Below are 27417 nucleotides of genomic sequence, written 5' to 3'. Positions count from 1 at the left end.
CAGCCACAAGGAGATAGGGGTAAGTACTCTGCATTCACCCTACAACAGCTTTATAATTTGAATGCTGTAATCAGTCTAACTCTGTCACTGTTAAAATTCTTTTCTATCCTAATCCTGTGGTTGCGGTCAAGTATCAGGGGACAGCCGTGTTAGTCTGGATCCACAAAAACAAGGAGTCCAGTGGCACCTTAAAGACTAACAGATTAATTTGGGCATAAGCTTTCCTGTCACTGGACTCCTGGTGTAAGTAAACAAAGAGAACCTACCCTATAACAATCAATTTTACAAGCTATCTACCCTAAGGGCTTTTAGTGTTCCATTATAAGACCTTTACTGAATCAAATAACCGTAGCTAGGTTGGAAGGAAAATTATGCACTTTAAAGAATTAAGGGATCAATATTTTTTAACAGGAAATAAATTTCCTTGTCTATACAAAGTCTTTACTCATAGCATGTCAGCCATGTTTTGTTTTGTTTTCTTTTCTTTTGTAAAGAAACCTTCCCCCCCTTCACCCTCCTCTTCTATGTGGTTAGAAACGTGGTGGAGAAGGGGGTGTCTTGGAAAAGGTTCTTGCCAATTTGATGCTGTGAATTGGTTTCACCCTTTTAAAATGAGAGGTTTTTTATGCTTACACCAGACACGAGCGTAAAAGGAGAACCAGAGCCGCCCCAGTGTGTGTCCCAGCACCACCGAGTGTGCAGTAAAGCTGGCAGGCCCGGCTATTTCGGAGGGGAAACACACTTCCAAGGAGAAGGTCCGCACGCCATGTAGCATCTGAGGACGTTGCGTGGAGCGCTCCCCGCTACACTCTGTTTCAGCCCAGCAGCATCTCCCTGGGTGCAGGGACTACAGGCTGAGGCCGAAGCACAGGGGCGCTAGGGCCTGTCCGTGGCGCAGCGGCTCCCTCCTACCCCAGCAGACTGGCCGAAGCCGCGTGGTACAGCAGCGGGGCCGCCCCCACGCGGCAGCAGGTGGGGCTACGGGCCGGGCTAGCCACCGCCCCGCGCTCCCCTCCTCAGCCGGCTCGCTCCTGCCCGCAGCCCCCTCCAGCGGCTGGTGCAGCCGGCGCCGCCCCTGGGCCTTGGCTGGCCGCTGCTCCCCGAGAGACTCCGCGCTGCGGATGCTGCCGCCGTGACTCCGGCTGCCCGGCTCAGAGCCATGACGCCGCCCTGCGCGGGGCTGGCCGCTCCCGGCCCTTTGCAAAGCGCCCGCGCACTGTAGCCCGGGCCCGGCTTGCGGGGGGAGCCGTGGCCGCTCGCCCACGCCCTCTGCCTCGCTGCCGGTGCCCGGAGTCACTGGGGCTCCTCAGCCCGCCGCCCAGGTAAGCGAGGGGCGCGGAGCCTGGCCGATGGTCTGGTAGCTGCGCCAGCACCCGCGTCCCTGTGCCCGCCCCGAGCCGCTCCCTGTCCCCTGTGGGGCTGGAGAGACACCTCGTCCCCCTCCCTTCCCGGTTAGGGGCTGGGGCCGCCCGCCTGCTGCTGCCGGGGGTGGGGGGCCGGCTCTCTCCCGCATCCCTGTTGGGGGAGCAGCCCGTGCGTCGGCTTGTGGCTGGCAGGCTGGGCTCCCTGTCTGCGGAAAGGCCCCCGTGTCCCTGCTGCAGTGCTGAGTCAGGCCCTGCTTTCTGGCTGGTGCCTGTTGTTTTGCGTGGGGTTGAAGTTCTGGCCCTACATGTGGGGTGCGGGGGTGGGGGTTGATAACGGAGGTACGCAGCAGGGTTTGGGTAAAGCCTATTATTCCTGCCATCCTACTGTGCGTGTCTGGCTTGACTTCCTCGTTCTTAATATTCCGCACCCCAAAAGGAGTGATAAGGAACCATTAGCAAAATCATGCAATACTGTAGACAAAACAAATGACTCCAGTACTTGCCTTAATTCAGTAGGTCAGCTCCAGCAGAGTAGCGACCCAGGGCATCATATTATGGGACTGGGTGGAAGGATTAATAAACCAAGGTAAATGTTAACCATTTCTGCATGCTTATTTTGCCTTGGCAGTCTAGAGCCCATGATTCCCTGGCTTGTTTACTAAAGAGGACAGCAATAGTGCTCACTACTATTATGATGATGTGAAGTTGTAAATGGGGTTCTCACTAGGTGAATAGGGCCTGATGCAAAGGCCACGGAAATCAATAGACTCCCACTGAAGTCAGTGAGTTTTGGACGAGAGACTTATTAAAGGGTGAGGAGCATCGTCAAGATGCTCAGCATGGGCGATGACTTGATTTGTGATTTTGATATTGATGTCGCAACGAGCTACACACAAACGAGTCCCAGAGCTCATTGCAGCATTGGGACCTAAACATTTTTGCGGTTTTGTATCCCTATCTGTAAAACTGGGAATAATATCTCACAGGGGCTTTGCGACATTTATTTAACATCAATATTTGCAGGACAGTTTGAGGTTCTTGGATGAAATGAGCCATGCCCAGGAAAATTATTATTTTTTAAGTTAAAAAATTTAATATTTTAACTTTTGTTACATTTCTCTCTTTATTCAAAAGAAAGTGAAGCGAAGACCAATGAAACAGACTCTTTTCATTTAATTGAATGGACTCCAAACTCTTTACAAAAGATGCAGCTAGCTGATTCTGAAGAGGTATTGTTAAGCTTATTTGACCAGTGCAAAAGGGAGTTGTTCTAGATACATTCTAATAGACAATAGTAACAATCTAGTGAAAATAGACCATTGCAAATTAGACGCTAACCTAACAAGTACTGCCTCAAATGCATAAAAGGTCTTTGATCAGGTGGCATTTGATTTCAGAGTGACACTGCACAGATGAACTGTGGAGAATAATTTTTATTCTATATGTGAAATTGTGTAGCTTGGAGAGTATAACTGTTAGTCTTTTATTTTGTGGAGACTGACTAATTAGAGTGCAGCCTATAGCATAAGAAGGATGTTCTAGTAGGTTGGGAGATAGCCTATGTCTGCCAAATTCTAGTCTGTGTTCCTGGCTCTGCCAGTGATCTGCCATATAAACTTGATAAAATCACTTAATCCACTCCATGCCTCCATTTCTCCATCTGTAACAAAAGGATAATAGCAGCAGAGAGTCCTGTGGCACCTTATAGACTAACAGACGTTTTGGAGTATGAGCTTTCGTGGGTGAATACCCAGGGCTGGCTCTAGGTTTTTTGCTGCTCCAAGCAAAAAAAAATTTTGGCTGCCCCCTGTCTCAGCCCCCTCCCCCCCGCAGCCCTCTGCTGCCCCAGCCCTGGGCTCTTCCCTCCCCCGCCACCCCAGCACTGGACTTTCCCCTCTTCCCCCCACCAGTGCCCTCCGCCCACCCCCCTGCTGCCCCAGCCTTGGGCTCTCCCCCCACCCACACACACCCCCTGCCGTCCCAGCACTGGGCTTCCCCCTTTCCTCCTCACCGGTGCCCTCCCCCCACCCCGCTGCTGCCCCAGCCCTGGGCTCCCTCCCACCAGTGCCCCCTCCCCACACCTCCTGCCCCCTCCAGCCCTGCGTCACTGGTAACCCGCTCCCCAGGGCAAGTCATTCAGCAGGAATTTTGGATGTGCACAAAACACAGACAGGATTGGTTCCCGTATGGTTACAGAGCTGCAGTAAAGTGGAACAATTTTCAGCTTGCGTGATTGGAGGATATCTGGATGCATATTATAAGACTGTCCTCCATAAATGCGGAAAAGTTGAGGTGCCTTTATTATTCTTTTGTTCTACTGTTTCTTTCTATGGGGAATTTGCCAATGCAATATCACTGTCTTCTTTTCAAACAAACAAAAAGGCAGTGGCTGTTGAAAATAGCAATTCCAGTTCTAATAAGCATTTCTTGCTGAATTTTATCCTACTTTTTCTACAGCAAGTTACAGTGGATCAGTGTATTTGATTTGGGAGAAATGAAGTAACAGCTGCCCAAACTGAGCTTGAGCGCTACTGAATTCTGAGGTGTTCAAATCTGGAAGGCAGGTGCTGGAGGGGGGGGCATGTTTGGGCTCCACGGTGGAGCATGGCAACTGTCTGGAGCTGCACGGAGCCAGAGACGCTGGTCTGAGTGGCATGGTAAGGGGGCTGGGGCGGTGGAGAAGGGGTAGGGGGTTCCGGGGGGGGCGGTCAAGGGACAGGGAGCAGGGGGGTTGGATGGGGCGGAAGTTCGGAGGGGCAATCAGGGACAGCAAGCAGTTGAATAGGCATGGGAGTCCCAGGGGTTTATCAGGGGACAGATAGGGGGTGGGGTCCTGGGGGAAAGTTGAGGGGGTCTCAGGAGGGGGCGGTTGGGGACCAGGAGAAGGGAGGCTTAGATAGGGGCTGGGGTCTCGGGAGGGGGCAATCGGGGGACAAGGAGCAGCGGCATTTAGATAGGGGGTGGGGTCCTGGGGGCAGTTAGGGGCAGGGGTCCTGGGAGAGGGGTATCAGGAGACAAGGACCAGCGGTGCTTAGATAGGGGATGGAGGTCCTGGGGGGCAGTTGGGGCAGGAGTCCGGGGAGGGGGCAATCAGTAGTCACGGGCTGGGATTCGAAGGGCTCTGGGCTGCTGGCAGCCGCAGGGAGTCCTGAGCCCTTTAAATCCCAGCCACGGCTGGGAATCTCTGCATGTTTTCTGGAAGGTCACCAATGCATTGTAGTTTCCTCAGGAAATCAGTGGTGTCACGGCGATAGCTGGGAGTGCTGGTGGCATAGGGTCTGAATAGAGAGTCCACATATCCAGACAGTCCTTCAGTGAGAGTTCCAATACCCGAGATGATGGGGCTTCCAGGATTTCCGGGTTTTGGATCTTGGGTAGTAGATAGATAACCCTGGTCGGGGCTCTGAGGATATGTTGATTTGTTCTGGTGTTAGTGTAGAGAGTGTCCTGAGGAAACTACAATGCATTGGTGACCTCCCAGAAAACACCATCCTAGCCGCCATGGATGTAGAGGCTCTCTACACAAACATCCCACACACAGATGGAATACAAGCTGTCAGGAACAGTATCTCTGATGATGCCACAGCACAACTGGTTGCTGAGCTCTGTGCCTTTATCCTCTCACACAACTATTTCAAATTTGATGACAATATATTATCTCCAGATCAGTGGCACTGCTATGGGCACCCGCCTGGCCCCACACTATGCCAATATTTTTATGGCTGACCTGGAACAATGCTTCCTCAGCTCTCGTCCACTCACGTCCCTTCTCTACCTACTGATGACATCTTCATCATCTGGACCCATGGGAACGAGACTCTGGAAAAATTCCACCACGATTTCAGCAGCTTCCACCCCACCATCAATCTCAGCCTGGACCAATCTACACGGGAGGTCCACTTCCTAGACACCACTGTGCAAATAAGTGATGGTCACATTAACACCACCCTATACTGAAAACCTACCAACCGCTATGCCTACCTTCATGTCTCTAGCTTCCATCCCGGGCACACCACACGATCCATTGTCTATAGCCAGGCACTGAGGTACAACCGCATCTGCTCTAACCCTCAGACAGAGACCAACACCTACAAAATCTCCTCCAAGCATTCTCAAAACTACAATACCTTCACGAGGAAATAAGGAAACAGATCAACAGAGCCAGATGTGTACCCAGAAGCCTCCTACTGCAAGACAAACCCAAGAAAGAAACTAACAGGACCCCACTGGCCATCACATATAGTCTCCAGCTAAAACCTCTCCAACGCATCATCAGGGATCTACAACCCATCCTGGACAATCATCCCACACTTTCACAGACCTTGGGTGGCAGGCCATCCTTGCCCACAGATAACCTGCCAACGTATTCTCACCAGTAACTGCACACCGCCTCATAGTAACTCTAACTCAGGAACCAATGCATGCAACAAACCTCGATGCCAACTCTGCCCACATATCTACAACAGCGACACCACCACAGGATCTAACCAGATCAGCCACACCATCACCGGTTCATTCACCTGCACGTCCACCAATGTAATATACGCCATCATATGCCAGCAATGCCCCTCTGCTATGTACATCGGCCAGACTGGACAGTCTCTATACAAAAGGGTAAATGGACACAAATCAGATATTAGGAATGGTAATATACAAAAACCTGTAGGAGAACACTTCAACCTCCCTGGCCACACAATAGCAGATCTTAAGGTGGCCATCCTGCAGCAAAAAAACTTCAGGACCAGACTTCAAAGAGAAACTGCTGAGCTTCAGTTCATCTACAAATTTGACACCATCAGCTCAGGATTAAACAAAGACTGTGAATGGCTTGCCAACTACAAAACCAGTTTCTCCTCCCTTGGTTTTCACACCTCAGCTGCTAGAAGAGGGCCTCATCCTCCCTGACTGAACTAACCTCGTTATCTCTAGCCTGCTTCTTGCTTGCGTATATGTACCTGCCCCTGGAAATTTCCACTACATGCATCCGACGAAGTGGGTATTCACCCACGAAAGCTCATGCTCCAAAACATCTGTTAGTCTATAAGGTGCCACAGGACTCTTTGCTGCTTTTACCGATCCAGACTAACACGGCTACCCCTCTGATACATAAGAATAGTACTTCCTTACTTCTCAGGGTTGTTGTGAAGTTTAGATCCATTAATGATGGTGATGCGCTCAGATATGGTGGTGGTGGTGTATAAGGGGAGAGAGATCTTTTAATACAGCCATGCTTGCACTTCAGATTCAGAATTTCTGGAACCATTTTTTCAGAGGAAGCAGCAGGTTGGGACTGTAGGGGAAACCACATTATGTGGATGGATAGATAGTAACAATCCAATTTGTTTTCTATATTTGGGGAGATTTTGTGTTGGCACTATTTTCCAAGAAACAGTGAATGGAAATTGTTTTCAATTTTTCCCCTTTCATTTGTTTAGCAAGACCTACCTTATCCATCTTAGGTTTTTCTACCGCATCCGTCACTGTACTCAGCTTCTAGATGCTTTTTTTGTCATCAGACCTCCTCCTCCTAATTGCTGCATTGTTCACTGTAGCTGTGACCCTTCATTCTCCAGGCCTGAGATCCTTTGCTCTACCCTTTCTGCTCATTGAACATCCTGGTGTGGCTATCCTTACCTTTCTCATATGCTGGGGACGTGGTGGTTCTGGAACTTGGTTGTGGCTGCTGCTGTACTATTGGAAAGAGCTCAGGTTATCCTTTGCATGCCATGGGGCAAGGAGCTTGGCTGGCTGATCCATGTGGGTTACAGAACCATGTTCAATGGATGAGATCTATTTCTTGTCTTGGCTGAGTATTAGATTAACTCCAGGACATCAGGATTGGTGCTCTGGTCATTGGTATGTTTGCACTGGATGAAGTCCTGTATGTAGAGGTTGGATGGCTCAAGTGATTAGAAATGTGCTATAGAGCTGGTCAGCGATTCTGGTGCTGGTTCAGAGACGTAAAGAGAAATGGGTGGCATAGCTTTTCCTCTCTAGGGCGCAACTTACAGATTGGGGCATGGCTGGTCTTGTGGCTAAAATGCTGGACTGGAACACATGATCTGGGTTCAGTTATTGGTTCTGCCATAGGTTTCCTGTGTGACCTTACACAAGTTAAGCTCTCTGTGTCTCACTTTCCCATTTGTAAAATAGGAATAATACTTCCTGCCTTGTACCCTTTATCTGTCTTGGTAATTTAGCTTGTAAGTTCTTTGGGGCAGAGAACTGTCTCTTACTGCATGAATGTGTATAGCACCTCCCACAATCGGGCCCTTTAGGCACTACTGTAATACAAAATAATTCATGATGAGTTTTCCTGTTATCTCCTCTAAGATGAGGGAGGTAGGATGCACCAGGTTCAATCTTTTAATTATTGTATTAAAAACACAGAGCAGCTTCTTGTATTTCCTCTGTTTTACTTCCTGCTACATTCTCATCCACATAGGCCTATGCTCCAGTTTGCCTTAAATAGCCTTGAGGTGCTCCTGGGACAGTTTCTCTTGCTGACAGCCTGACTTTCTCATCTTTTGCAGCCTGTGGTCCACTGATATTATTAAGTGAAAAAGTAAGTTTTTTGTTTGTTTGTGTGTCCCCCTTTATTTTCATGCAGAGGCTATTCTAAGAAATGGGAGGTTGGGGAGATGCTGGATATTTGATTTCAGAGCAGTGATATATTTTAAAATGTTTTTAGCTTTTCATTTAAGAGCTAGGTGGTATTTATTTATTTATTTATTTTTTATTATTACCTGAAGCCACAACCAGTGAATGGTAACTTAATGTATAGTAGATAGTCTTTGCAAATTGCTTCAACTATTTCACATTCACGTTTTCCTGTGAAGGATGTAAAGTTACTGAATTGAGCAAAATATTTTAAAAATGCCACTTTTGCAGTGTACTGAAGGATTATTCTAAAGTGCATGTGATGTGATATGCTGTAAAATCCAACATTGTAATGTCCACAACTACTGGTTGTTTATTAAATCAGGGTTTTTTATGTTTTTTAATAAATCCTCCTAACTTGGATAAATCATGCCTCTTAAATTAAAATTTAGGAACCAGATTCTGCATTGATTTACCTCACTATCTTCAGGTTGATCCCATTGTTTTCAGATGGATTGCACTGAGTTCTGATAATAAATCAGAGCAGAATTTGTCTTCAGTTCTGGAACATATGAGCAAAACACTTTATTACACTCCTTAGTAGGGACAATGTCTAAAATGGTAGTTTAAAAATGTAATCTACTTTTCTTCTTTTATCTAATTTCAAAATCCAAGTAATGTATGTGCATAAAATTGCTTCAAGGATCTCTTCTTTTAATATATATTTAAAAAGTCACTCACTCGTTAGCAATCTTAAAATACACCGCTACCCCAATATAACATGAATTCGGATATAACACGGTAAAGCAGTGCTCCGGGGGTGGGCTGCGTGCTCCGGAGGATCAAATCAAGTTCGATGTAACATGGTAAGATATTTTTGGCTCCCGAGGACAGGGTTATATCGAGGTAGAGGTATATCTGTATCTTGTACATTATGAGAAGGAAACAGTTTCAAATTTATGAGGGCTTGTGAACAAAAATATCGAGTAAATAGTAACTGCATTGAAAGGATCTCCTTATTTTGAACCTTTAAAAAAAATCAAGAGGGAGGATCTCTGATTTATCTAAAACCATACAGGGAATTTTGCTGGCTTTTGTCTGTCTGTTTTTTGCAAGGGCAGGAAGAGTGTATATCAATTCAGTTCCGTTCTGTGTTGTTGTTTTTTTTCCCCCTCTTCCCTAAAAAGAGAAACATTAAAAATGTCTCAGGATCCTAATATTCCACATACAAGTGAGGAAAAATCAAGTGATTCAGAAGATATCCAAGAGGACAGCTTGAACAACCCAGATCAATCTATGAGAGAGAGGATACGACAAAGTACCTCAAGTCCACACAGATGCAACAGAGCTCAATGTAAGCAAATCTGTTAAAATAAAGTACAAAATATATTTTTCTTGTTGTGAAGATAAATATTTAGATTTCTTTTAAAGGCTCACTGGGTGCTGCACAATTAACTATTGTGTAATTAATTAAATATTGTATTGATCATTAACAATTAAAAAGGAGAAGAAAACTTTTTTTTCCTTTAATGTCATTGGCTTTTCTGTCCTGTGAAGCAGCCCATAGGGAGGCTGGATAAGACTGCCATAAGTTAATGCACCCCTCAAGCACTCCTGATCAGGCCACAGTACCAGAATAAAAACCAGCAAATGTTTCTTCCCCCAGAGTAAGCTTGGAATTCATTCCAGTTAGTTATAGGAAGGAAGTGAAAGCTGTCACTGGAAGAAGTCCTGGAATTCCATTGTCATCAACTTATAATTTTACTATCCTTGGTTATTTAGGGCCTGATCCTAAAAGATGCACAATGCCCTCTATCCTTATTAAAGTTAATGTGGGTGGAAGGCTCTCAGAAACATTGTGGGCTTGCCACCACATCTGGCTGTCCTTCCATCATAAAATCACCACCCACATCCTTCTAGGGAAGAATTATTACTTCAGTTCACTTTTTGCAATTACTGGGCCAAATCCTTATGTTATCAAAACTCTTTTATTTAAATAAATGGGACATTTTCCATGAATAAGGGCTTCAGAATTTGGCCATTTGTCATTTTCTAAATAATTGTTTTCTGTGCTTTTGTATCTGGTCGATTTTGAAAAGTACAGGGATCCAAATTTAGGTCCCAAACTAGCAGGGTCTCAGAGGCACACTCTATATCCTAGCCAGCCTCTGTGTTGTGGGGGAAAGAGCTCTGCGTGTCCTCCTCTAGCAGTTCCTGTTGCTCACAAGGAGCAGCATTCAGGTTTCTTGCAGTCATTCTCCGGGTGCTGTGTTTTGTTGGGGGAGAATATAAGTGCTATTGTAGAACAACCTCTGGTCATGTGGAGGGCTCCTATGAACATTTGAAATGGTGTCTTTCACACCCTCCACTACTATGTGAAATCTACATCTGCTTTAAACCTTACTGTTACTGAATGCCCACAGGCAAATAGAGGTCCTGTGGTCACAAGGTCCGCTTGTGCCTAGAGATATACCCATAAGGGAGGGGGAAGGAAAGCACAGGATATTAATAAACTTCAGCCCTTTCCACCTAACATTAGTGAGCCAGAATCAGTAGAGTGGTGTGTTCAACACGTGTCATGTGCATGCCTGTGTCTGTGATCCTAACCAAGGGCCTGCACCTGGAAATACTTATGAATCGGAGTAACTCAGTGCTTCTCAAACTTTTGTATTGGTGACCCCTTTCACACCGTAAGCCTCTGAGTGCGATCCCTGTTTATGAATTAAAACCACATTTTAAAAAGTATTTAACACTATTATAAAAGCTGGAGGTGAAGCGGGGCTTGAGGATGGTGGCTGGCAGCTTGTGACCCCCCTGTAATAGATCACGACCCCCAATTTGAGAACCCTGTGAGTCATCTGACTTCAGTGGGAATATTTGAGTGTCTAAGTATTTACAGGATCTGGCCCAATATAGTTTGCTCTTTTGCTTGTACGTCATCCAATCCATCCGCTTAGCTTTCTGGAGGGTTGTAGCCTTTGGTTTATAGTTTTAATAGTTGTTTCGTTAACCTTCAAAGGGACCTTATCCCCCAAAAGAGGTCAAATCGAAGGACATGTCAGCTTTTGGTTCTGCCAGGCAGTGTAGTGTACCTTAAGTCTGAAAATTAATGAGCTTTAATAGGGCTGGAAACATTTTCAGTCCTAATGCTACAGGGCAGTGACAAACATTCTTGCCAGATCATCATGTTGCATTAAAGTTTATTGCTGGAGTATGGTCTTTCTGGTTTGGTGTTTTTGTGTTTAGTGTAGGAGCTGGTTATGATATTACTATTGTTTCTGAAAAGTCTGGTCTGACTAGCAAGTCCCCATAGGTAAAACAAATGAAAAAGCAAATGGGAATTCCCCTGGGTATGATTTCTGCTTATGGCTAAAGAAACAGAATTACCACAGATATTATTTGCAAAAGCCTGCAAATACAATGCATTTTATCTGTGTTTCTGTTTTTAAAACCAGTGCTAATTATTTGTTGAGCATGATGGGGTTTGGAGTTGTCAAACACAGGAGACATTCCGTATGGGATTTATGCTCTTAGCCCTGATATTGCAAGATGCCCTTCAGAGAGTCCAGTGTGCTGCAGTACACGTGTGAGCAAAAGCAAAAGTCAAGTGTTAGGCATAATCCTCTGCACTGAGAGGTAGCTAGTCATGAAAGCTGGGTAAAGAAAGGGCTACGGTCAGGAGATGTGTGTGTCTGAAGAGATGTGCTTAAGTGCATTTTTCAGCATACAAATTAGGTGCTTAGCTATAGTTTCCCTTCTGAGTCTTTACTTCTGCTGTTAGGCAGGAATAATTTGGCAATCAAGCAAGAGCACTTTGATTTAAACAGAGGCTGAGTGCACTGCCTGTCTGCCCATCACTTCAGACTCCTCACAGGCATTGTGCAGGATCAAACCCTAGGCAGTAATATGTAAGTGTATAGAGTGCTGGGTGAACTGAAGAGCTGTTTGACAAAGTGGCACAAGTAATTCTTTATTAAGTAAATGACACTTTGTATAGCAGACAATTGGGGAAAGGCTTCTTAATGAAGGGCCTGTTCCGTGTGGAAGGTTGCTACCTGCATAAACCCAATCATATAAACCTGTTAATCAATCTAAAAAAAATCTCTTCCAAATTAACCTAATGTGTGATTAGTATGGATCAAGGGGTTTTATTTCAGTGTGGGGTGTGTGTAATTATATATAAAGTTTTTGCCAAAATTGGAATTGAAGCAACAGAATTATCACAATCACAGGGTGACAGAGCAATCAATCCTTGCTTTCTGTTGTTCTTTATCTTCCTCTTTCTCACTTTTCCTTCTGTGCAGCTGGAGAGAAGTCTGGCCAGCCCTCTCTTATTCTGATGGCACTAATGATATGGTCTCTTCTCACAGATGATTGGACCAGAGAAGAGCTTTTCCCTTTTTTTCTCAGTTTTTGGAAGGCATATGCTTTATTACTCGGAATAGCTTGCTGCAGGCCTGCTCTGTGTCTATGCTGCTTAGCACTGACGTCAGCACTGCTACAAGCACAACTTGGGGGGAGATCTTCTCCTGAGAAGGTCAGCGGCAAAGCTCCAGTTGATTTCAGTGGGTGCAGCATTACTCTCTTAATCAGCACCTATTATATCATCACCACCTTTGTCACATTTATTGCTACATGCTGCAAATGCGTTCAGTATCACAGCAATATCAGCCCTGGCCCACTGGGATGTTATATAACCTAAGTCAGGACAAATTTGAGCGCTAGTTCCCACTATGTTCAGACAGCTGGTACTGTTTTCAAGTCTTGGCTTTACCACCCAGTGATCTTCCACCTCCCAGTTTTCTATAGCTAGTTACCTCCTTCCTTTACTACCTAATGAAAGCTGGGCCTGGTGTGTGTGGTGTCCTGCTGTACTGCTGCCTCCCATTCCTGTGTGCACTTTCTAATTCTCATGCCACTCCAAACCCCAGTCTCAGGCTTCTTGCTGTGCTCTAGGATATGGAGCAACCCGTGTCCAATTGAGCATACAGAGATGAATGGAAGGAGAAGAGCTATGGCATCAGAGCACAGGCTAGGCCTTGAAATCATTAGTAAGTTAAGAACAGCAAGACCTTGGTTTCAGGAAACGGAGGGCAAGTAGGTTGTTGGTTTCACTGGACGTAGAGAAGGGAAAACTAGCTGTTTTCTTGCATGGTGGCGGTGTAAGTGCTTTACAGATACTTTGGAAGATGAGATCCCTCCCTGCCTTGAAAAATGTATAATCCAAATGTTAATGTGCACGTAATAAATGCAGCAGAAATCTCCAGGACGGAATGGTGAAGTTGCATATGAAGCTTGTTGGCCCCACAATATTGTCTGCATACTTTGTAGAAATGGTTTGTCCCCTTCACCTGGGAAGGACTTGATTTTATTGCCCTAAAAGAAGATGTGTGTTTTAAGGAGGGACTTGATGCAGCAGAGGTTGCAGGCATTTTGGGGCCTAACTGATGGCTGATTGGAGCACAACGGTGCTGTAGACATGTCCCTTTGGGGTGGTAGAGGAAGCAGCCTCATCAGATCTATGACATCGAGGGAATCCTCAGCTGGGCTTGTCTACTGGCTCTACATCCCCTTTGTACTGGCCAACTAGTGGAAAGAGGCCCAGAAAGGTGGAGGAGGGTCTTACCTCCAGCTTCTGAAAGAATAAATAAACGTCATGTATTTGTTAATGTTACAGCAAGTCCCCCTCAGCTTGTGTCGATGGAAGAGCTGATGGAAACAGCAAAAGGAGTTTCCAATATGGCGTTAGCACATGAAATTGTAGTCAATGGAGGCTTCCAGATTAAACCAGCTGAATTACCAGAAGGCAGGTAAGATGGTTACTGACAGAAAGAAAGAAATAGCTGTTTATATCAGTCCTTTGGATGTAAAGAGTGGAATATGCAGATACTTTTGGGGGAAAATTCCATGAAAAGAATTGTAATGTGTTTCTTAGCTTTTCACCACTTCTTCATTCTAGCACCACTATTTTACTCTTCTGTATTCTTTAACATCCTCTTCCTTTGTAGTAACTCTCTAAAGTTGACTCTTGGGCCTGGTCTACACTAGAAAATTTGGTTGGATTAACGATGTCGGCTGGGTTTGTGAAATATCCTCAACCCTGAGCCAACGTAAGTCCCCATTTAGATAGTGCTAGGTTGATGGAAGAATTCTTCTGTCAACCTAGCTACTGACTCTCAGGGAGGTGAATTGCTGTTACGCTAATGGGAAAACCCCTCCTGTCAGCATAGGTAATGTCCAAACTGAAGTGCTGCAGCTGTAGCGTTAGACATACCCTTAAGTTGCTCTTGGAACAAATGGGTTACTGCTTTCAGGATTTGCCTGAACTTCAGTGGTTAATGGAGTAAGAATTTCAAGGTAGCTCCAGGCATCTTCAGAAAAGGATCAAGGCCACATTCAGATCTAGTGTGAACATTTGCAGCTTCAATAGAGTTGCACAATTAAATCAAAACATTGAAACTTGTTGTTGAAGTAATGGGATTATTTACACTAACTCTGAATTTGACCGTCCAACTTAGTAAAAATATCTTAATGCCCATGTATTTTGACAAGCGGTGAGTTGTGCTCAGTCATGAAGGAAATACCTCACTGCTGTGACATTCTGGTTTCACTTTTCAAATTTTACCCAAAAGACTTGCACTGCTTCTAGGGAAGTTAATTTGGTTGCGTCTTGCTAAGAAACACTGATGTTGTTCATGTGAAGATGAAATAAATTATGATTTTGTGATTTGTCTTCTCTTTATAGATTACTTTTAGACGTAGTGTTTTCTGGATGCTTTCAAGGGTCTTGTTTTTCACCTGCTCTGTATCTTTTCAGCTGTGATGTCAGCCATTCCAAATCATTCCAGTTTTTATACTCTTGCGCCTGATTAAAATGGCAATTTTCTCCTCTAAACCTCTCTAATTCATTACATGTAAGATACTAACTGTCATCTTTTGATATTGTTGTGTTTACTAACAGCCTGGAGAAAACTGTAAAAGAGATTGTACATAAAGCTTTTTGGGACTGTCTGGAAGCCCAGTTAAGTGAAGATCCACCAACATATGATCATTCAATTAAACTTGTTGGGGAGATTAAAGAGGTAAGAAGGTGTGACATAAGAAATAATTTACAGAGATTACATGGCACAAATATGCAAACTATACACACGGTTATACAGCGATGGCAAATGCTCTGTAGAAGTCTAGACGATAGTTTTATCTATAGGCTTCATGGACACATGGGGGGAAAAATTAAATGCGAAAGCAAGAAATGCCAAGTCATGTTAGATGAAGGGACGGTTGCAGGTAATGTTACTTTAATAATTCTGAGGTTGCAGTAGCAAAATGTGACATTAATTATTTGTGCTACAAAAGCACCTAGAGGCATCAGTCTAGGTTTAGCGAAAAAACCCTCCCTGTCCCAAAGAGCTTACAATCTGAATAACACCAATACTATGTAGAATGCAGGAAAACTATAATTAAAAAATATACTGTGTAATTTTTGTGGCCCTGTGTTTTGAAAAACTATTAAGACATCATCTGCATAGAAATCTATGAAGTTGGTTGTTAATTCAGACCATTATTCAGTTCTTTTGTAAGATGGTGAAACAATAATGTTGTTTGTTGTGAAAAACAAGCAAAATGAAAATTTGTTTTCTTTCAGGCTCTTCTATCTTTCTTATTGCCTGGTCATACTAGATTAAGAAATCAGATTACTGAAGTTCTGGATCTGGATTTGATAAAGCAGGAGGCAGTGAATGGGGCCCTGGATATTTCTAAGCTGGCAGAATTCATCATTGGAATGATGGGGACCCTTTGTGCTCCAGTTAGAGATGAGGAAATTAAGAAACTGAAAGACATTCATGAAATAGTCCCACTATTCAGGTACTGGAATGATATTAAGGAATCAGACTGTGGGGTCATTTAATTCATTTCAGATTTGCTTGTAGAAAAATCCAAATTTTACCTGTGCATGCTGGTGGCATATACAGTCTGCTAGCAAAAATTTCTTTCTAGAAAAATATAAAGCAAGCAGAGGAGGAAGACTAAAGAAGAAAATTCCGGCAGCTGTTAGCAAAGACCCTTTTGGTTCTGGTGAACTGAAGGTATTTGTATGTAGCTTTGTGTAATTGGAAACAATCATTTTCTGAAATGCCATATTTAGGTAAGAGAATCTTTTCCTGGATATTGGGACACTGTCTTAAGAAAAGCATGAATTCCTTGTTCACTTTTCCTTTCTGTTGATATACATTAAATAATTTAGAAAATAATAATGTTCAGTGAGCTTTAGGGTGGTCTTCTACCAATTCCTCCCTCATTTCTTCTCCTCCGCGTCCTTTCTTATATGTAATAATATATTACAGGTGTTTAAAAGTGGAAAGCATATAGGGCCTGGATATGTCTTATGCCATTTTCTGTTTTGTTACTATCTCATTTAAATAAATTGTGCAAGTTCTCAACAGTTACAGGGAATTTTTGTTAACTGTCATCAGTAGTGTCTTGAGCCATTTGTGTCTAACCTGACTAAGGCATTTCCTAACTTTGTAGTCCCCAAGAGTAAGGATTTCCTTAGAGGAAAATACCTTTTTTTTTTTTTTTTTCCCTTGGAGACTGGAAATGTTTACATGTAAGTAGATGTTGGAGTTAATTTCTTCCATGGCCTTTTCATTTTTATTTAGCTCCCTCATGGAGAATAGATGCACAGGTTGAGAGAGGTCAGAGTATATGTAAGGCTTGGAATTCAAGACTTTTTCCTAAATTCAGCATGTGATGACGTGTCCCAAGAGAACTGATCTGTGAAAAGGACTCTAGTACATTCTCAGAAGTTTCTTTACAGGGAAACAAGCCTCATTACCCTGGCGCTTTTCCCCAAGACTTCAAGCTCCATGTAAATACTTACCGTGCTTTTATAATGTTCTTAATAGCTCATTTCCTTGGACAATCTATGCTAAGTAAGTCTTGCAAATTGTACATTTTAAACATGTGCAGCTCTGCTTGAAAGAATAACGTATTTTTCTTTTCTTTTCTTTTCTCTTCAGAGCAATTTTCTCTGTATTAGACTTAATGAAAATGGACATGGCTAACTTTGCTATCAGTAGCATTAGGCCGCATTTAATGCAACAATCTGTTGAATATGAAAGAGAGAAGTTTCAGAAGATTTTTGAGAAACAGCCAAGTATGACTTTTTTTTTTTTCCTCTTCTGAATTATGTGCCTTTGCATGTTGGTATCACAAACACAAAACAACCCACCAAATTCAGTATTTTGTTACATTGCTCCGTAATTCAAATAGAGGCCTAGTCTACACTACGCATTTATACCGATTTTAGCAGCATTAAACCAATTTAACGCTGCACCTGTCCACACAATGAGGCCCTTTATATCGATATAAAGGGCTCTTTAAACCAGTTTCTGTACTCCTCCCCGACGAGAGGAGTAGCGCTGAAATCGGTATTACCATATCGGATTAGGGTTAGTGTGGCTGCAAATTGACGGTATTGGCCTCTGGGCGGTATCCCACAGTGCACCACTGTGACCGCTCTGGAAAGCAATCTGAACTCGGGTGCACTGGCCAGGTAGACAGGAAAAGCCTCGCGAACTTTTGAATTGCATTTCATGTTGGCCCAGCGTGGAGCTCTGATCAGCACGGGTGGCCATGCAGTCCCAAATCCAAAAAGAGCTCTAGCATGGACCATACAGGAGATACGGGATCTGATCGCTGTATGGGGAGACAAATCTGTTCTGTCAGAGCTCCGTTACAGAAAATGAAATGCCAAAGCATTTGAAAAAAATCTCCAGGCTATGATACAGATTCCACAGCACAGTGCTGCGTGACAAGTGTAACGGAAATCCAAAGAATCAAATGGATACTCATGGAGGAAGGGAGCGGGGGCTGAGGACTCCAGCTATCCCACAGTCCCCGCAGTCTCCGAAAAGCATTTGCATTCTTGGCTGAGCTCCCAATGCCTGTAGGGTCAAACACGTTGTCCGGGGTGGTTTAGGGTATATCTTGTCAATTTACTCCCCCTCCCCACCCCCCGTGAAAGAAAAGGGAAAAAAATCATTTCTTGCCTTTTTTCAGTGTCACTGTATGTCTACTGCATGCTGCTGGTAGACACAGTGCTGGGGCACTGAACAGCAGCATCCTCTCCCCTCCCTTCCCCGGTGGCAGACGGTACAGTGCAGTAGGACTGGTAGCCGTCCTCGTCATTATCCCGTGAGTGCTCCTGGCTGGCCTCAGGTGAGGTTGGCTGGGGGCGCCAAGGTAAAAATAGGAATGACTCCCGGTTATTCCCAGCAGATGATACAGAACAGCTGGTAACTGTCCTCATCATAGCAACTGGGGGCTGAACTCCTTAGCCCCCCCCCCCCTTCATGTCTAAAGAAAAGATTCTGTACTGCCTGGACTATCATAGCACCGGGATGCTGGGCTCCTCTCCCCCCCACCGTTTAATGTCCTGCCTGGACTATCATAGCAGCTGGAGGCTGCCTCCCTCTCATTTTATCTCACTAAAAAGTCAGTGTTTCTTATTCCTGCATTCGTTATTACTTCATCACACAAATGGGGGGACCCTGCAACAGTAGCCCAGAAGAGTTGGGAGAGGAGGGAAGCAACGGGTGGAGTTGTTGCAGGGGCACCCCGTAGAATGGCATGCAGCTCATCATTTCTGTGGGATCTGACACGGAGCGGCTGTGCTCTCTGGTACACTGGTTCTCTAGTACACTTGCCCCATATTCTAGGCAGGACTGACTCTATTTTAGATATAACATAAAGGAGGGAATGACCCGGGGGGTCATTCCCATTTTTGTCTTTGTGCCCCCGGCTGACCTCAGCGAAGGTCAGCCAGGAGCACCCATGACAGCAGCAGATGGTGCAGAACGACTGATAACCGTCATCGTCAATTTACAGTGGCACAGCAGACGGTACAGAACGACTGGTAACCGTCTCTGCTACCTTGCAAATGAATGCTGCTGTGTAGCGCTGCAGTGCCACTTCTGTCAGCGGCATCCAGTACACACATGGTGACAGTGACAAAAGGCAAAACGGGCTCCATGGTTGCCATGCTATGGCGTCTGCCAGTGCAATCCAGGGGAAAAGGGCGCGAAATGATTTTCTGCCGTTACTTTCACGGAGGAAGGAATGAGTGACGACATTTACCCAGAATCACCCGCAACACTGTTTTTGCACCATCATGCATTGGGATCTCAACCCAGAATTCCAATGGGTGAGGGAGACTGTGGGAACAATGGGATAGCTACCCACAGTGCAACGCTCCAGAAATCGACGCTAGCCTCAGTACATGGACACACACCACCGAATTATTGTGCTTTGTGTGGCCGTATGCACTCGACTCTATACAATCTGTTTTACAAAACCGGTTTATGTAAAATCGGAATAATCCTGTAGTGTAGATGTACCCAGAGATACCTCTGATGCCTAGGCTTCAATTCAATAAATTTACAGTACAATTCTGCATTTAAAAATAAACCCAGACCCAGGATATCAGTATAATATATGACACTATAAATCAGCATCAACATGCTAGTCTGTAGTACTGCCAGATTAATTTGTGGTTTCCATCCACAAGGTTTTCTATGTTCAATCTGTTTTGGTATCTTCCAAAGTTCTGAATCATAAAGTAAATAAAATGCATCTCAGTAACTAGCACCATGGGTAGTAGGAAAGACTAGTATTGATATTATTTGAAAACTATTCATGAGGGAAAAAGATTTTTACCAAAATGCTTTCTTTCAGATTCTCTAGACTTTGTCACCGACTGGCTGCAAGAAGCATCAGATGATCTTGCCAATTTGAGGTGTAAAAATTCACCTTCCCCTGGTGTTGGTGCTGCTGCTAGTGGAGTTCCTGTTTTGTGTCCTGCTGCTGTACAGAATTGGGCATATCTAAAGCTGCTTAAGTGGGATCATGTGCACAGGCCTTTCCCAGAAGTAGGTATTTAAGAGATGATGTAGCTTTTTATTTAATTTTCTACACTGTTTTTGGTGAAATAGCAGAAATAATTTGGATCCGTAACCTTGTTCTTGACATAAAATACTAAAAGATTTAAGATTTAACTGGAGCTGTTGCAGTTCTTTTAATAGGATAACTCCATTCTGAATTCATTTTTTTTTCAAAACTGAAGTTTAACTGAAGGTGAGGTAGCGTAATCTACTGTCTTGATCACTGGACTGGGAATCATGAGATTTGGGTTCTGTTCTTGGCTCTGTCTCACTGCACAAGTCATTTCCTTTTCTGTGCCTCTGTTTTCCCTCCCACCATTTTTCTGTCTTGTCTATTTAGATTGTAAGCTCTTCAGGACTGGAATAGTCCAATACTTTGCACAGTCCTCAGCACAGGAGTGTTCCAATCTCAGTGGGACCCCTGGATGCTACTGTAATACAAATCCTAATGTATTCTTTTTATCAGGTTACTTTTAACACGTGTTCCTTTGGGGGTTCCACTATGAATTTTCTGTATATGATTTTGTAATTTTCTATGGGTTATATAAGTCTCAAACACTGTCACATGGTCTCTCACTACAGCGGTTCATAAACTGCATTATGTTGTGTTAGTTGCAGCTACTGTAAAGAAAAAAGATGCTTCAGAGAGTTCTTTCTGCATGGCTGAGCAGATATTTTGATTATTAATGTCTGGTTTTAGGCATGCAAAATGTCGCCATTTAATAGTTGTTTGTGTATGAGGCTCACAGCATAAATCTCAGGGTTTACGATTTTGCAGAAGAATTGTCTGTCTTTCTAAGACCTGGACAGCTAGTTCGTTGCTGGGAAGATTCTGAACCCAAACCTCTGAATTTAAACTAGATTTACAACCTTCAGCTTGTTGCAGAAGCAGTGCAGCTAGATTCTGTTGTACCACTATAAACCTAGAGTTATTCCATTGACTTTGACCATTGTATTCAGTTTGATGGAAGAGAAGCATAAGGGATACAGTATGTTGAGAACTGACATTGAGTTAAGTAATCAAACAGCTGTTTGCCCACCCAGGATGAACACTCCACAAAATCTTTCCCCTTTATGGTAGTTGTAACTTGTATCTTATGAACCATCGCATGTATTTCCCTGTAACTCTGTTTTGAGAGGAAGGCACGTGTGAAAGAGTTCAGAAAACTAACATTCACAACTGAGCTACAAAAGTTTACATTGTTCACTATAAATTATGATTGGTGTAATGTGATCCATTAATTGATAACTCTCGTGCTTTATTTTGAATGTAGTAACCCAATAAGTTTTAACTTTTTATCTCAAAAGGAGAATATTTTTATTCGTTTGTCTTGAAACAAATCCATCCGTAATAGAAGCTGAATAATTCAAAGATGAAACATAAGCATTTTTTAAAAACATTCTTTTATTTTGTGAATTGAATTAGTGCTCATTAAAGCAAGGGATTGAAAATGTTAAAACCAGGCATTGTGCAAGTTTACCAACACAGCTCTGTTAAATCACCTTGGTTCTCACCTGCTAATCCCTGATACTCCACTCCTGGATCTTTCTGGAGCACACACTGCCTATCATGCTGAGTTTTAATAAATGTAAATGGTGGTATTTGGATGGAAACAAATGTCCTCTAAGCACTAAGATGAGACATTTACTGAGACCTAACCTTGGGTCTGCCTTAGGATAAAAAATGTAAAATGGATACAAACATCTTCAGTGCATAAACCAGCCACTAACCAGTGTAGAAGGATTTCTCCCATAGGAAGGTTATTCTATAATTGTTCATTGTGGATTTCTTGCACTGTCGACTGTTACAGGGAAAACATCAGATTAGGTGGACCATATTTGACTAGACTGATTGTGTAATTAGGTGTTGGAAATAAAAGACTGGTGCACTATCCCACTGCAACACCAATCCCTTGAAGGGTCCTAGAGAGAGGAATCTCTAGTAATTATCTAACTGTAACCATAGTAAAAGCTTTTAATTTAAAGAGGACTGTTTTCTGAGTAATGCATCTTTTTGATATATACTAACAGTGACCTTGAATTCTACTCCTATCTGGGAAATCGGGTTTTAGGAGTGAATATGGAAATTTTGTAGGAGAAGCAAATGGAGATAAAATGTTTCCTCTCTGGGCTTCCAAACATGCTGCTTACAGAGCACCTCTATTGGATTTTACTCAGAGTGGCATTGGTACCACTGGCCCATCCTTCAGATGAATGGAACACTGATACAATTTTGAAGTCTGTGTACTAAAGGAATTTAGTTTTCAGAATAATCTTCATTATGTTACATGGCCTCACGATTTCATTTTCACTATACTTTGTTAGCCCAGCATTTTGATTTTACTCTATCTTTGCAGACATTGTTAATGGACCACACCCGCTTTCAGGAAATGCAGCTGGAGCTGGAACAGCTCACCTTGACTGGTGCTATCCTCCTGGTCATGTTCAACGTAGCGGGTGCAGTACTTTCCAATCTGCCAGGGTTTGCTGACAAAATCAAAACCATTATAAAGGTGTTGTTGACGGGAATGCATCTTCCGTGAGTATCTGAATGACTCCTACCTCGCATCTCTCACCTATGTTATGTTCAATTGTTGAAGCGGTAGTTAATGGCTTAATTTTGTTGTGATCCTAGTAAGTATTGATTACATGGGCTTCTCTTACTCTCTTGACTTCAAGAAACTTAGGGAAGATAGAAGGGACAAGTGATTAGAATGGAGGGCTTTCACTCACACAAGCGTACAAGGCTAGCAGTATTTTCTAAGGAAATTAACCACTTTATTCCTTTCCTCCCCATCCAACATGCCTGTGCCAAACAATTCATATGCTGTTATTACTATTTTTCATGCAAAGTCTTCTACCAAGTCCACAGCCTTATGTTGGCAGTTAACCATGCTTCATAGCTTGGACCAGTCCCTCTCCATCCTTGACAAAATTGTTTGTTCTATACATGTGTGCAGACACCTGTTGGTTTAGGGTGACTGACATAGACAGTGGTGGTGAGAGGAACAAGTGTTTTGTTAATATATAAGCAGCACAAATCAATATAATTGGACTGGTTGTAAAGAGTCAAAATAAATGACTAAGCAACAATCCTTAAGGAATGGTTTACTTCTTCATGTTCTCTCTAGCTCCTTTAACCTGAGTGAATCTTTGGCTACTGTTGGTGAGAAGGTCTGTGCTGAAGTTAATAGCTGTCTTTCCCAACATGGATTCATGCCATTCACAGCTGAGAAAGAGATTGCACTTAAAGGACAGATCCAGACTTTGGGAAACTCTGACAACACCATATGCAAATTGATAGGTAATCTTGGAGTGTATATGCAGTGTTCTCAAACATGTTTTTTTCTTTTGCTGCTAGTAAACCCACTGAATAACCTGTTTTGTATGATTTTAATATTTATTATTTAATAACACTTGCATCTGATGTATGGTGAGCCACTAGACAAAGTTGAGTGCCTTACCTTGACCTCTTCGGCAGCTCAGCAACTCTGAAAATCAGGTCAGAATTTAAGTGTAGTTGCCCAAGTTTCAACTGTAGAAGTGATCTTTGAATTCCTAAACTTGGATCTTCACTGACCTGTTAAGCCACCTGCATCACCAAGTCTACTGCCTGAAGTTGTAGTTCTTTAAAATGATGATCTTTTCAGGCAGTAGAACATAATGTTGGGATCTATGCTCGGAGGAAGCTCTGGATTGAAGTACATAACACAGGATGTGCTCACCGATTTTTTTGGTAGTGCACCATGGAGGAAGATTACATGCATTGTTCTTGTTTTGTATTTAAAAACACTTTGGTTCTTTTCCCCCCCCCACCAGATTCTCGAATCCAGGCATTTTTGGAGAGCTATCTGACTTCTGGTCATCAGAAATCATTTCCTGCTATTCCTGGGGGATTAGGCCCTATTCAAAGAGAGATGGAAGAAATTGCTGTCAAGTATGTTCGCCTTGTCAACTATAACAAGATGGTGTTCAGCCCGTACTATGATGTGATCCTCAGCAAACTACTGAATAAGGCAGAATCAGAGTTGTTAGGGTAATCAGAAGAATTGTCATACCAGTTTGTATGCTATCTAGATAGTGTTAATTTTGTCTGCTAAAAAAAATTGCAACTAACTTGGCTTTGGAAAGTGGCATTCCATTAAAACATAGTTTTATTACTGTAACTCAATAGCACTGATTCTGAAGGGGAAAATTATGTCTGAGTTGGGTTAGGTGCTTTGAATTAAATGGTAAATAGATGCATTTTTAGCATAAGTATTCATGCTGAAGGTATGTTCCTTAATTTTATGGCTGTAGTTTTTGCTACTGAGCAGATGTTAGATAAGATTAAGCAATTGTACAACCAGACTGCATTTTTAAATTGCTGATTTTGTGGCGGGGGGCTTTTTGTAGCATTCTAACTCTCCAGTTTACCATGAAGTTAATGTATGCGTTCATCTAAAGAAGATTAGCAAAGGTTTCTTCCATACTGAGTGATTTGGCCTTCCGAAATCCTGTTTTAACAACTGAAGAAATAATTTTAAAATGTGAGATGTAAGAAACTTGAATCATGGTGGTTAAGAGCAGGCCTAAACATAGCACTTTATTGTAATAGTATAAGGCTACTAGTCTTTCTGCTAATCACATTTTTTCTATAGCAAATTTTGCTCTCTATCTGCAAATAAGTTACCAAAAACATGATATGATTATATTTTGTAGTGAATTTTCTGGTTATCAAATAACTGTCGTCTTTTATGTATAGTGTTACAAGGGTGACCAGTCTATAAGATTGCAGCTGTATTTCTCTCTTTGTAAAACTTTCAGGTGGCCAAGAGAGAAATGTTTTGATAAGAATGGCATTTCTTGCCTTTCTTTTGCTGGTAGTTAACTTTTCTAAATTAGTATTTCATATAAAAAGGAGTCAACATTTTCAGAAGATGGATAAAGACTTATGCATTGAATTTCAGGCATGAGGAAACTTCCTCTTTTTTTCTAAAACTGTGTGACTTATGAGACAATTATATGCTCATAGTTTCAGAAATATCACTGAAATTGAAACATACCAAGACTTTAAACAGTAACTTTAAAAGGTATATTAGGAAATGAACTATTTAAAGTTCATTTGAAGTCATGGGAGATTATTATTTAGTGTTAGATGCTTTTTCATGTTTTACAGATGTTCTTGAATTCAAAGTATTTTAGATTCTTGAGAAGATAACTAGCAAGATTTTCTCTAAATGCACTCTGAAGGACTTCTGATCTTAGTAATTCATAAAATATGGAAATTTAAACTTTTCTTGGAAGTAAATTTAAGGTTTAGGACAGTGAAAAGCAAAACTGAAACTTTTTTCAGCTGCTAGAACCCATCAGGCCGAGTAAGAAATAGTTGCCAAAGTTCTTAGCATCTCAGATAATATAAGGTGAAGTGAGCTCTTGTTAATAAATGATAGGCTGGTACCTTGTCCTAAGAGTTTTGGGGTGGGGGGACGCTATGACAAAAATAGAATATTTACTGTATTCTAAAATGAAGAATTTACAAGAAGGCCATTTTTTGACACTATTGATTAATAAAATAATAAACTGGTTGACTAGTCAGTCACATTCAACAGAACAGTGGTAATAAGGGAGGTACCCATTCTAGTACTTACACTTCCCTTCACATTTTGAAATTTCATTAATTCCTAGGGCTTGAACTGAGAGCGGATGTACGGCTCTAACAGTTTTCTGCTCTTTGGGGAAGATGGAATAAAATAACAATAGCTTTACTTGCTTGATGTATCACCACATTAGTGTATTAAATCAAACTTTGGTTGCACAATGCAAAACAAAGCTTACCTCATTTTTACGATTACGAAACTGCCAACAATATTAGGAAACCATTTTCTTTGTTGGATGGTTCTTTTGGCTGAATGCCTAAAAATATATATGAACATTCTTTAGTAAATTGAAAATAAGTAGCTTAAGTTTGTCTAGCACTATTTTTTTGTATTGTCCATGTTCTAGTCTACTTTTGGTCTCACTGCTGCACCTCAATCCCTTTGTTCTCTGCCTGTGGCACGTAATAGTCTAGTCTTCTATGGGTTGTAATACTTTGGCCTAATTTCAGTTGTTGGATTTAGCGTGTAGGTGCTGGGTGGTACTGGTGGCACACAAGAGTTCAGACTAGATGACTCTGGCCTTTAAACGCTATACTTTCCATAGATAGAAGTTACTGAGGGCATTTCTTGCTCTTGTCCTCAAGCATTGGTACTACATTTCTCCATACCTTTTTGTAGCATCAGTGTGATCTTAACATTTTTGTGTATTCGCAGTGGATGCTTCAAACCTATTACAGCAGATGGTGCTCTTAAATTGCAATAACCCAAACGCTGCTGCAGCTCCAAAGCTATGTTTTGGTTTTCACCTCAACAATTCCTGAGAGAGAGAAACTACTCTGCTTGTGATATTCTTGTTTGAGATCTAAGTGTACAGGTTCTAAATTGCTTCTGTTTGTTTATATTTCTGCCTCCATTAAATGCAGTGATTTACAATCTTTAAAAAAAACAGTGCTGGGGAAAAGGACACAGTGCACAGAGTGATCAGTACATCTTTCTAGTACCACTACATCCATTTTTGTTTGTTATGATACGGGTGCAGTGGTATGGGATAGGGAGGAGGGTCATAGAGACACAGCTGAACTGTTTAAGGTTTTTTTTTTCGTTTTCACACTCCTCTGTACATCCTGGTTCTCCTCAGGCCATCGGCACAGTTCCTAGTGTAATTTCTAGCCCAGTTTTGTAGATTCAAGTTGTTCAGTGAAAGCTCCTAAACTTCTGACTACTGTACCCTGAAACCTTTTGAGTGATTATTTCAAGGTAGGAACAAGACAGAGATTGATGCCAAAATGAGAAGTAGGAGTCATGAGCTGATATAATGTGAAATTGAGGATTAAGGCTAAAATTTTCAAACCTGGTTCTTGTGTGCTCAGCCCTCCTGAAAATAAAACTACTTAATCAGATGTTTTAAATATGGACTTAACCACCCAGGTCTGAAAATCTTAGAGTAGGTTTCTAAGTGAGGCATAAGCATACCAGTAGCAGAGGAGTGGTGACTGACACAACTTGCTCTCAGCCCCATATGGCTGAGCTTTCTTATTTATGTTGTGCTATAGCAGTGTTTGGAAAATCTTGCACAGTTCCAGGTTTACATTTTAGTACCTCCAGTGGTTCCCCTACCAGCTTTGTTAAAAAATACACAGAATCAGTTCTGTTTTTGGTTTTCTTTCTACATTTATCACTGATTGCTTACAAACCAACTTACATGCTTAATACTAAAACGAGTATACTGAAACAGTTTCTCATGAGCAGAGACTGCATAAGCTTAGCATCGATTGAGTAAATGCTGTGATAAGTACAATGTCAGGATGGGTGATTCGTTGTATGGATAAGTAATGGTCAGCTACTGAATTGTGGGATAAATGTGTACTTGCTTAATGTAGATCACCCCCATTTAGACAAAAGCTGCAAAGTCTAGATGTCCATGAGTGCCAG

The 27417-nt window shown here is 42.5% G+C and overlaps 1 protein-coding gene across 3 annotated transcripts; it reads left to right on the top strand.

The window, feature by feature from the left end:
• On the top strand, positions 1-25851 carry TCP11L1 (t-complex 11 like 1). 3 transcript variants are annotated; one of them, XM_050955101.1, is made up of 11 exons: positions 1-19; positions 7810-7929; positions 9152-9318; positions 13642-13774; positions 14926-15046; positions 15610-15830; positions 16985-17121; positions 19701-19894; positions 22264-22445; positions 23038-23210; positions 23726-25851. In XM_050955101.1, exons 3-11 carry the CDS (start codon positions 9165-9167, stop codon positions 23944-23946), a joined length of 1536 nt encoding a protein of 511 aa, XP_050811058.1. In that variant the 5' UTR covers positions 1-19; positions 7810-7929; positions 9152-9164; the 3' UTR covers positions 23947-25851. The 3 variants fall into 3 exon arrangements, with proteins under 3 accessions (XP_050811058.1, XP_050811057.1, XP_050811055.1); XM_050955100.1 differs by lacking the exon at positions 1-19 and adding an exon at positions 954-972; XM_050955098.1 differs by lacking the exon at positions 1-19 and adding an exon at positions 1051-1322.
• Positions 25852-27417: the final 1566 nt, after the last annotated feature.

Source organism: Gopherus flavomarginatus, chromosome 5 (assembly GCF_025201925.1).
Source record: "Gopherus flavomarginatus isolate rGopFla2 chromosome 5, rGopFla2.mat.asm, whole genome shotgun sequence".
NCBI lineage: Eukaryota > Metazoa > Chordata > Testudines > Testudinidae > Gopherus > Gopherus flavomarginatus.
The sequence above is the reverse complement of the archived record's forward strand: the minus strand, read 5'-3'. Positions and strand labels throughout refer to the sequence as shown.

Coding starts and splice junctions, on each gene's coding strand:
- TCP11L1 (XM_050955101.1), top strand. CDS start 9,165: ATGTCTCAGGATCCTAATATTCCACATACAAGTGAGGAAAAATCAAGT. Junction 19,895..22,263: donor TGCACAGGCCTTTCCCAGAA/GTAGGTATTTAA, acceptor CTATCTTTGCAG/ACATTGTTAATGGACCACAC. Junction 22,446..23,037: donor TTGACGGGAATGCATCTTCC/GTGAGTATCTGA, acceptor TGTTCTCTCTAG/CTCCTTTAACCTGAGTGAAT.